General features: G+C 35.2%; 1 protein-coding gene across 2 annotated transcripts in view; it reads right to left on the reverse strand.

The window, feature by feature from the left end:
• Positions 1-496: 496 nt before the first annotated feature.
• Positions 497-12023, reverse strand: part of Pkhd1l1 (PKHD1 like 1) — a 132078-nt gene continuing 120551 nt past the window's right edge. For both annotated transcript variants that reach the window (XM_048359272.1, XM_048359271.1), the window contains exons 74-78: positions 9793-9944; positions 8654-8800; positions 8173-8326; positions 4707-4988; positions 497-689 (exon numbers count right to left, since the gene is read on the reverse strand). In XM_048359272.1, coding sequence (XP_048215229.1) covers positions 679-689; positions 4707-4988; positions 8173-8326; positions 8654-8800; positions 9793-9944 — 746 coding nt within the window. In that variant the 3' untranslated portion in view covers positions 497-678. The remainder of the gene's footprint in view (positions 690-4706; positions 4989-8172; positions 8327-8653; positions 8801-9792; positions 9945-12023) is intronic.

Here is a 12023-nt window from a genome sequence, read left to right on the forward strand (position 1 = left end):
TAGAGTTGTAGATCACACTGTTAGTGGTTATAGTATTCAGTGCAAAGATAGGCCAAGTACAGAACACATTTGGAGGTGTTCCCAAAGCCCGTTTTGCTTTGCAACATCAAAAAAGCTTATAATACTAGTGAGGGCTTGCAGGCCCAGAATCTAGGACTGTCATAAATTTCCAGAAATACTCTGGATCTGAACAAAAATCTCTCAGTCTGATAGAGGTATACAACAGTCTCATCTCCAGAATCCTCAGGAATTAGGATGATTTACATGGTTAGAAATCAGAGCTTCATTACAGAGGGAATATCAGTCCTTGAGTATATGTTCTAATTCATTTTTAAATGCCTCCAACATTACATTAAGAATTTAAATGAAGACTAGACAAGCTCTCTTGGCTCTTAAAGGATTCTCTGATTTCTTGGTACGATTGGAGGTGGCATATCTGCTTCAAAATCAGAGATTTTCAGAACTTCTATTTTAATGAAATAAAAAAGTACAAATGTAAGGAATCAAAATAAACTTGTATTTTTATTACATCTTATTTTTGTAATTAATGCAATTTAAATGTTATAAAATTATTTTAGCAAATGTTTTAAAGATGCTATAGAAGGTTTCTTGCTGTACAACAAAATAGCTTGCAAATTAGCAATCTTCCTTCTGCCTGTTCTTTGGAGGAAGAACATTTTAGTTGCCTCCTAAAAAATGAAAGCAATACAAAATATTTTAAAAGCCATAGTAAAAAATGGTGTGATTAAAAATATGTTTCATTAATTTTAACTTTAAAAGTATTTAATATTATAGTTAAAATAGGAAAAATAATGCCTAAAAGTAATTTAAAAGTATGCCAATTTTATGTTAAAAATCAGTAATAATTCTCTGTGAGGAAAATGTAGAGTTGAGTTGCTTATATCATATTGTGGGAAATTTTCTGTATTTAAACATTGCCATTTTGGTTGATAAAATTTCATGGTTCTTTCAAAAGTACAGTAGTTTTTAGGTCAAAAGCAAAGGTATGAAATAATCTAGCATCTTAATGGCATTTAAATCACTGGTAGTTTACTTAGTAGCAAAGAAGAAGCCTTTAAAGTTTTAAAAGCATGTAAAGTGAACAGTGAACTTTTTATTTGGAAAAAGTTCTGGAAAAAAACAATAAACTATATAATCCACCAGTGATTTGAAAGTAGAATTTTCTTAATTTAGAAAACATTAAAGTCGGGAGTCACCAGGATTAAAGTCAGTGGGGAAATTTGGAAAAAATGAAGAAATATAAAGTGTATAAGTATGTAGCAGTTGGCCACACATCCACTTAGCTAACAACACTGTGTACAGTACATAGGCATTTTTTTTTTAAAAAAGAGCCATGATACAGTGAAGCTGTAATATGTGAACTGCAATAGAGCAAGGAACAACTATACTTTAATGTTTCAGTGGAGAAAAAAATGAATTTGAACAATTTTTGTTGTTATAAGACTTAAAAACTAGTCTCATTTTTTATTAAAATTCTGAACACAAGAAAACTTAGAAAAAAATAGCTTGGGTCTTAGTGATTTACTTATGGTCTCTCCACTTGCACTTTCCACTACTGTCTCCCATGAATTTAGCTATGAGAAGACAGGCATAGTATCTGTAAAGCATGCTTCTCCCTTGATATCTGGACCGTAATTAGTTTATGTCATGGAGAAACAGGACTTATTCTTTCCTATTTATGGCTATTTCTGAAGCCTCAGTTGTTCCTTTTTTACCATTTCTTTACTCCAAAACTAGCTTTATTGTACATCTATATCCTTACCTTCTTTATACTTAAACTTAAAATCTAGTCTTTTTTTATTACTTCAAGTACTTTAGTTTGCTCAAAGTTATTCTCCAACCTTAAATTTTTACCAAAACGTTTAAATATTTTTATGTGATGCTTTCATTTCATTAATGTATCAAAAGCTATTAAGTCAATTGCAAACTTTTCCAATCAAAGCTCTTTTCAATTTGTCCAAAGTACCCCTACTCAACATGTTTCCTTAAGTCAGATAGGAGAACTTGTGCTTCTTTTAAGAGCTAAAATCAATTAAACACCATTTTAGTAACTTTAATATTTAAACCATAAAGCACAGATCCTCTGTTCACAAATTAATGAGAAATACATATTTGAATATGAGTTTAATAAAAGTACACTACGTGAAGGCCTATAATAACTATATAAATTAGGAGACCAAAAAATAGGGAAAATAGTTATCTTGTAGAATGGTAATGAAGAAGGAAAATGTGCTCTGCAAAGTAGAATGTGAGCTGAACCCAGAAGAATGCTTTGAGAATTGAAGGATAGAGGAACATAGATAACATAGATAAAAGGAGAGATTATGTGGACTTGTCTAGAAAGGAAACAGTCTTTAAAATTGCATTTAGCCAGGTAATGGTGGCTCACACTTATAATCCTAGCTATTCAGGAAGCTGGGATCTGTGGATTGTGCTTTGAAGCCAAACTAGGAAGGAAAGTCTACAACTTGTATCTCCAAATTACCACCAAAAAGCCATAGGTGGAGATGTGGCTCAAGTAGTATAATGCCAGCCTTGAGTGAAAAAGTTAAAGGATAGTTAAAACCCCAGTAGTTGCTTTGTATTCCAGTCCCAATAGTAACATCCACATAACAATAAAATCTGGGTTTAGTCTTTTTTTTTTGTAGAATGTATCAGTACTTCATTAGTTTTTATTGTTAAACAATATTACATTTTATGGACACATCCTACGCTTGGTTTATTCAGCATTTGGTACATAATAACTTCTCTGTAATTTACTGTGTCTGTTTTGGGGCTATGAGTAATAATGTTCTGAACATTAATGTGTGTTTTTAGTGTATAGTTTCATCTTTCCTGGGTAGATATATAAGAGTTAAATTGCTGGGTCCTATAGATGTTTAACATTTTGAGGAGCTATAATACTGTTTTCCAAAGTGAGTGTGCCATTTTTTTCTTATTTATTGTCAAAGTGATATACAGAGAGGTTACAGTTTCATACGTTAGGCACTGGATACATTTCTTGTACAGTTTGTTACCTCCTCCCTCATTCCCCCTCCCCTCCCCTTTCCCTCTCCCCCCATGAGTTGTTCAGTTGGTTTACACCAACAGTTTTGCAAGTATTGCTTTTGTAGTCGTTTGTCTTTTTATCCTTTGTCTCTCCATTTTGGTATTCCCTTTCACTTTCCTAGTTCTAATACCAGTATATACAGTTCCCAATGTACTCAGATAAGATACAGTGATAGTGCAGGTACAACCACAGGAAGGGAATACAAGAGGATCATCAACAATACAAGCTACGGTTTAACATGGCATGTTGAAAGTAATTACAACAGTGATATAACACTTGTTTCCATAACATGGAGTTCATTTCACTTAGCATTATCTTATGCATTCGTAGGGGCATAGCTATTAGGCCTTGTGATCCTCTGCTGTGACTTGCCTAATCTTGTGTTATACTGACTGTATTTTGCAATGTCATGAGTAATATTTGAGGAGTTCAGATCATTCTTGTACTTTCCAAAGTGAAATCTAAAATAACATAAAGAACAGACTGGAAGTGAGGGAGTTTGTAAACAATGAATTTGGAAGGTTGTTATAACAGATCAAATGCAAATTAAGTCATTGGAAGTTTAGCAGTGAGAATTTAATCAAGGTACAAAGAACATGGTCAAATATGAATGGCACAGACAGGAAGAGGATATGGAGCTTGAATGAAAGAAAGAAGTTAATGAATTAGCATCCATGCTGCTCAGAAAATATTTTATTTTCATTAACTGAGACAGAGTGGCAGAAGTAGATTTAGAAGGAGAAAATGAAGAATTCAGCACTGAACATTTGTTGTCAAAGCTACCTTTTTTTCATTCCCACATTCCCTTCTATATCCCTCTTCTTAAATGATTTTCCCCTCCCTTTCAAAAACGTATCATGTAACAGTACCAACTTTCATGTGTTGCTAATAAAGTGACATTTACAATCATGTAGCAGCCTACATTGTGGTCCACAGAGAATTCTCTTCCAATTCATTTCTTTAATATTCACTACCTCTGTTGGTTACATCTAGTACTAACAGCCCAACTTACATCATGTATAGTACCTTAGCCCATGCAATCCAGGCCAAACCTTGCCCACAACAATGGATTCTATAATGGAGATATGTCTGAATCCAGGTCAATAGCCTAGGTTTGGTGGGTTTGATTTTGTTTTTGCTTTTGCTGCAGCTGTGAGACTGTGTTGACTATTCAACTGATAGATTATAAATATGAACCTCTTGGTACCTTTGCTATAAGGATGGTAAGAGGAGTTGACCTGAGAGTAAAATTATCACTAAGGAGATCAGAGCCAAGAGATGTAAGGAAACAAGTTCTGTGCGATATAGCTTGAGTTCTCTGGTCTTGCTGCGGTTGAAACTCTCACACTAGATAAAGGGTCCTAGGATTATCTATATTTATCATTCCCTGCATTCTTATATACCAACATAGAATGGGAAGAACATTTCTTTTTTTTTTTCTATATATGTGGTGCTGAGGAATCGAACCCAGGCTTTCATCTGTACAAGGCTGGAAAGAACATTTCTTGTGAGCTTGTTGAATCACTGGCATTGAGGATAACGTTTTTATCTTCGTGTTATGAGTGGTGACACACACATGTGCCATGTACAGTCTTTACTTAGGAAACACATTATGCACAAAATGAGCCACCCTTACCTACAATTATGTTCAAAATAAAAACTGTGGCCATATATAGTTCCAGGAGCAAAATTTTTCCTATCAGACAGCTCATAACAATAGCCAGTAAGTGGGCAGATGGATGCACAGTCGATGCTTTGCTGTGGCTGCTGCTACTGCTGCTGCCACCACCGCTGCTGCCACCACCGCTGCTGCTGCTGCTGCTGCCACCACCAAAGACCGACTGCGCTGTTAGGCTGAAAGGCCTGGATTCTACTCGAATGGTATTATCCAGGATAAATTCAATCTTATAATTTTTTCCTAGTAGGAAAAAAAAGCATCATAATAGTTAACTTCCTCATATATTTTCAAACAGTTTCAATTTGGTTTCCATTGACTGCAAAATAGTATCTAGTACTAACTGAAGTCGTTTGTGCAATTAAGTCAAGTGAATGAGTTTAACAACAAACAACAATAAAAGGTTTCCAAAGGGAAATAATTTAATCTCCTCACAAACCATGGACTGGGGATTCTCAATAGATTCTCTTTCTGCTTCTTGGGGTCTTTTTTAGAAAGTTGCTCAAAATGCAGGAAAATGGGGAAGTAGATGAAAGAGTTGAATGTTTATTTCTTTCCTGCCTAACAGACAGGCCTAGAGAAGCTTCACCTTTACTTTGTGGAGGTGGAGATGAATATTTCAAGCTACAAAACAGTTATAAAAATACAGTCTCCACTCAGACTAAATGACTTTAACCATCCTCTACATATGGTAGTTTCAAAGCACAAGTGAGACCCTTTCTTCATTCCAACCCCAGACAGACACTCCAGGCAGACACCAATATGTATGTTTAAGAGAATAAAGGAGAAAGTACTCATTCAAATAGTTTAAACATGGGCTGAGAATGTGGCTTAGCTATTAGACTGCTTGCCTAGCATGCATGAGGCCCTGGGTTTGGTTGCTCAGTACCATATAAACAGAAAAAGCCGGAAGTGGTGCTGTGGCTCAAGAGGTATGGTGCTAGCCTTGAGCAAAAAGAAGCCAGGGACAGTGCTTAGGCCCTAAGCCCAAGTCCCAGGACTGGTTAAAAAAAAATGTCTAAACATTAAATCTTCCCATACTTTTGAATGTGAGATAACCAATGTATTTCTCTACCACTTCTCTATCACTACCTCTGTTGGTTACATCTAGTACTATTTCTTCTGGAACTCCTGCTATCATTAGCAGTAGTAATTACATAGAATAAAATAGGTTTGTACTGTTTTGTAAGTCCATGAGCTATATTTTCTCTACTCAGATCGTCCTGCTTTGCTCTCTATGAAGTAATTATATGTAGAAGCAGCATGATGAAGTTGCTGTTGGGCTGACCTACAAAGGAATTTCCTACAGAGCAATGATCTGTGAGGGTGGGTACTAGAAAGAGACAGGTGAAAAAGAATTTGTTAATTTTCTCAATATACTTTAATATAATAAATTTTGCTGGGAATGTGGCTTAGTGGTAGAGTGCTTGCCTAGCATGCATGAAGCCCTGAGTTTGATTCCTCAGCACCACATAAATGGAAAGAGCAGGAAGTGGTGCTGTGGCTCAAGAGGTAGAGAGCTAGCCTTGAGCAAAAAGAAGCCAGGGACAGTGCTCAGGCCGAGTCCCAAGCCCCAGGACTGGCAAAAAAAACCACACAATTAAATTTAAAAATTTACTGTCATTAATCTGGTAATGGATCAGCCAATCTAGCAACAATGAAGATATGACTTTACTTGGCTGTCCTTATTATATATAACTAAGAAAATGTGATATCTCACACTCCCCTACCCTTGATGAGATGGGGGAGGGAGAGAGGGAAAGAAAATGAGAGGGAAAAGGAGGAGGAAAAAGAGGAAAAAGAAGAGTGAGAAGGAGAAGAATATGGAAGGAAGAAAAGGGCAAAAAGTAGAGGAAAGAAGGAAGAGGAAAAGGGAAGCATATGAGAAACACTTCTCTCTATATGGGAGATAGGTTAAAGAGTTGAAATCTGAAAGAAAAATTATTGTATAATGTGCTTTTTTATTATTTTGCTACCACAATAATATTCCACCATCTCTTTGATTGCTTCAACACTCCAGCAAAGCTTCTTTCTTTGGACCATTACTTTTGGAAATGATAGTTTGAATGGCTTGGGCACAAGCTCAGGTTTTTGTCCATGAAATTACTGGACCTACTTTAATGAGGAGAGAAGCAACCTTACCTTAGGGCAGCATTCTGTCAGTTGTCTCATTTCTCATAAACCTGTTCTAATCTTATCACCACTGAGGATGACTGTTAATGGAATTTGGCTCTACTCTTAACCAAAAAGCATTAAGACATTTTAGATACTTGCTTAGAGGCAAAAGGTTGAACAATTGTCATTTGATTCCTATCAGTACTAGATTAAGTAAGATCTTGCTTCTCAGTAAACATAAAATTTTTCAAATCACAAGAAAATAAAAAAAAACTTAAAGGAAAGCCTTTAAAATTATTTTAGCTTTTGACATTTAGTTATTTAAAACTCAAACCATTTTAAAGTTTATTTTCTTTATTTTACCCTTTACCCTCCAAAGTTACTTACATCAGGTGTGTGTGTATGTGTGTGCGTGTGAGAGAGAGAGAGAGAGAGAGAGAGACAGACAGACAGACAGAGAGACCAGCAGTAGTAAGAACTGAGGGAGTGTTACTCTATACACTTTCAATAAGTTAAGAGGTCTGCTTTGAAGTAAAAGGAGCCTGTGAATTTTATTCTTTGTAATTCAGATACTTTGTAATTCATCACCAGTAGAAATCCATGTTTTGGGATATCACTTACGCCCTAATAGATAGCTTTTATCACTAGGAATTATAGCATCAATCTATATTGGGGTCAGATAAGAAACAGCACAGTAAAAATTGACTGCAGTTAATGTATTAACACTGAAGTCATACTGAGTGCAGGTTAGTTAGATATGCCATGATAACTCACAGGGAACCTTTGTTCTCAGAAAGTGTTGTAATTCTCCACAACAGCTGGCCCATGGATCCTATGGGCATTGTGGGTCATGAAAATTGTCATGTTTTCTCTTTTCCAGTGGCTTTAAGAAAGATCATAACCTAGCTCAAATCTTAACTCATGTTTGGCCTTAAAGTCATATGAACCTACCATACCTCTTTATTTTTTTTGGAATTTGAAAACTCATATATTAGTTTTTCTTCCTATAAATATAATACATATTTAACAGATAAAAATTGATTAAAAAGAACCTATAAGTCATGACACAATTTTATGTATGTCCTCAAATGATCTGTCTTAATCGTTCATTTTCTTTCTTTTGCAAAGCAAATATATTTTTATAAGTTAGATTAAATATTTTCTGAAATAAGGCAGAGTCTAACATTCTGATTTCTACAACTTATATACCAAAGATTTATAAAAAATACTTTGTTCATTAAAAGAAAATTACAATTCTCCATACTTATGGGGCACATATATGAGGATAAAAATAGTAAAATAGTTTACTCACCTGTTCTAAGAGGAGTAAGATCTGTATAGTTGGCCCAACAGCTGCTAAATGGAATTGTTGTATTTCCACTAAGGCCACTGACTTGGTTATTATTGGCATCCTTTAGTATCACCTTCAAAGTAAGGGAGCTAATCCCAACTGATACACAATTACCCTCAAGAAAAGAGAATAGAGTATTACAATTGGTTTCTTCTATGCTCTTCTCAAAAGATATGCTAAACTTACAAAAATGTCTCATTACAAATTTAAAATCTACAGAAGAGCCTTATTCCACACAAAGAATTCATAAATATTGTCAGGGAGTGCCTTCATTTAATATAAGTGTTTTCATAACAGTAGAAGACAATATGCATAGATAAAGTCTGATTTCTAGGATGCAATCCTAGACTGCCAGTATTCAAGAACTAACAAAGATGACTTCCTATTCACAATTTACACCTCAAATCCTTCACAAAAAGGAAGATGGCGAGTCAGAACTTACATTGGAATCTACTGCTTTTACTGAGGGCTGCTGAGAAAATGGCTGTCCTGGATGTGCTGCCACTGGCTGGGTGATCACTGAGAGGGAGGACACAAAGGCCACATGGTGGACAGGAAATGCAGACCTTTCAACTGGCTGGGCAGTTACCTGGCATGGACAGAAGGAAATGTGTTCCCAGGACATAAGACATTCTACAGCAAACTCATCTCAGATAGACCAAGTTCATTACTGTTCATTAAAAACGAGTCAGAGAATAGATGACACCCAAAATTGTGCAAGCCAGCAAGTCAAGCAGAGATCATTTTTGACCCTAGGTGCTACAGTCAGTCACTATTAAGAATATTTTCTTAGCCAAGTGCCAGTGGCTCACATCTGTAATCCTAGCTACTCAGGAAGCTGAGATCTGAGGATCAATGTTCAAAGCCAGCTGGGCAGGAATGTCTGTGAGACTCTTATCTCTGATTAACCACCAGAAAGCCAGAAGTGGCACTGTGGCTCAAGTGGTAGAATGCTAGCTTTGGACTGCAGAGTTCAGGAATAGCACCCAGGCCCAGAGTTCAAGCCCCACAATGGACAAAAACAACACATTTTTTTAAATAGTGATAGCTTTCATTATTTTCTGGAAACTGAATGTGAACTAGCTTGTGAATTAAAGGCTCTGTGGGAAGAGTGAGCAAAGATAAGCATTATATTCAATGTACATTATTTAAAAATTAAACTATCTGACTTGAGCATAGGGACAGGAAGGGGGGAACAGAGGAAGATGTGACATTGATTAGGATGTACTGTTCTCAACCTGACTTACTGATTGTAAACTCTTTCTACAACTACTTAATAATGAAATTAAAATACAAAATTAAAACAAGGTTCAACATTTAAAATTAGTATTATTACAATATTTCCTGTAGATCAAATCCATGGCACATTAGTATAAATATCCAAAACAAAGCATGTGTAATACAATCTCAAATTATTTTACTGTTAACTCAAACTACATTACAATCATTTCATAATCTCACAAAACATGGTCCACAGTAAATTAGAAAGACATGCCTTGTAAATTTTGCCTTCAGATAGAAAAAAAGTAACACTCTTTTAAATAGCTATAGTGAATTTTTTTCCTGGGTGAATGTTCTTACCTTAGTCCATCCAGAATCACTTGGGCGGGGAATAGGAGTGGTAATATACATGGAAGAAACATTAAATCCAAGAATATTACTGATTTTTCCTAAAATTACAGCTTGTCCAAGAGAAGCAGCAATTTCCTGGAGTTCAGATAATTGCATCTGGCCTATGGGGAACAGTATCATGGCATATAGATTTAAGAATATAAAATTTTGAGAGAACATGGAAAAATTTTAACATTCAGATTTATGGGTGGTGCATTATTGAATTCTAAGACTGTTAAACTCTCTATATAAATATATATATAATATATATAAATATAAAATGGTAGAATGTAAAAAGCACAAGAGTAGATAAAAAAGAAAGGAAAATAAATGGAAGACTGGGAAAATAGATCTCTGATTTGAATACTTTTTCATGTTCTGTGTTAGTAGTGCAGCATCTGTATTGTATATACCATTTTTTTCAAAAGCAGATGTTAAAGTAATATAGTTGGTAAATTAAAAGTAAATGTTGCATGTGTTGTTAGGTATTACAACAAAGCTCTTTTTATTTCAACACAAAATGTGCTTTAATGGCAAGTATTCTAGCAATATTTTTGTGCATTTACTTAACTGTATTATAAAATAGTTGGTTTGTATGAGATGGTTACAAATACCCAAGATACAAAGATTTCTTTCCTTTTTCCTTTTTTTTGTCTATGAGGTTGCTTTTTATTTATTTACTTATTTATGCTCATTTGATGTATGTGTTAAACAATTTTGTCCAATAATATGCTTGAATTTTATTTTCCTGAGTTGCTCTTAAAAACAGCCATCAGGGATAATTGTGTTGTGTTATTTCAGTAATTGAAGTCCCTCCCCATTTTTTTGGTTTTTTTTTTTCTTTACAATTAATTCATTCTAATAAATTTTGAAAAGAATAAAACAAAAAACAAGATGTTAATTTTGAAAAAGGAAGAATAAATTATTAGTCTGCACATTAATAAGTTGCTAATGCTATTACTAAGTTACTACAAAGTTGTTTCTTCCTTTGGTTGGCAATTTTCAAGGTGAATTTTCATATTATATGTAGTTTCTGTTCTCCTTTTTCTAGGTGGCAGGACTGGGATTTTCTCTTAAGCCTATTACCCCACCAGTGCTCCTTGCCTTATGTAGTGATGCCTCCTGTGTCAGTTTCTTTTGTGTTGATGTTTAACTGCACCTCCTTGCCATATCAGTTCTAATCAATTTTCAATTTCTAACTCCGTCCACATTATCAAAATCCGAGTTGAAATTAGAAGTTACTAAAATAGCTTTTAAACCAGCTCATATCTGTTCTTGTTCTTTTCTGCTCCATTCCATACAAAGTAGTCAGTTACCTTTTACAAATGACTGTAGCATAATAAGGTGTTATGTTCCTACACATCCTTATAAGCTTTTGTCCCAGGTATCCTGAATCTTCAATATGTAAAATAATGCCTCAAGAGTTGAAATCAGTGAGTTTCTTCTTTTAAGGCTAAATCATGATGCTGTCCTCAGGCAAAAGTAGTCAAAGTTCTGGGCTAGCAGGTCTCATATAACACTTTGAAACCCACAGCCAGGGAATTTTATGCCCTATTGATTTAAGAGGTCTCTTTTGCATGACTAAGACTCCTGGATAAATGCTGAATCTTTCATATTCTTCCTTTTCCATAACTCTTACAATATTTCTCGAGAAGGCTTCATAAATATAAGGCCTTCTATTGTCTAGGATAGCAGTACCAAGTTGCATCAGGTCTACCTGCTGCCATTACTTTGCATTCATTGGTTTTCTGTACCTGCTCTTCACTATTAATAGATTCTTTTTTCGCTTTTGCCATTCCTGGGCTTCACGCAGGGCCTGGACACCATTCCTGAGCTTCTTTCGCTCAAAGTTAGCACTCTACCACTTGAGCCATAGTACCACTTCCTGCTTTTTTTTCTTTATGTCATACTGAGAAATTAAGCCCAGGGCTTCATGCATGCTAGGCAAGCACTCTACCACTAAGACACATTCCCAGCCTAATAGGTTCTTTTTGACTGTGTGACATGTAAATGGGTTCATTTCTGCTGATTGCTATTTAGAAATCAAAGGCATTAACTAAAGGCTCACCCTAATGGTCTCCTTCCTACTTAAGTAACTCCCCTTGAGATTATCCAGGAACTTCCAGATATCCTAATACTCTGTGAGAATACCTATATAGGGGACAGTGGGGAGTGAAGAGTTCAACTACATGCAGTCTTTC

This window comes from Perognathus longimembris, chromosome 12 (genome assembly GCF_023159225.1).
Source record: "Perognathus longimembris pacificus isolate PPM17 chromosome 12, ASM2315922v1, whole genome shotgun sequence".
In the NCBI taxonomy this organism is placed as follows: domain Eukaryota; kingdom Metazoa; phylum Chordata; class Mammalia; order Rodentia; family Heteromyidae; genus Perognathus; species Perognathus longimembris.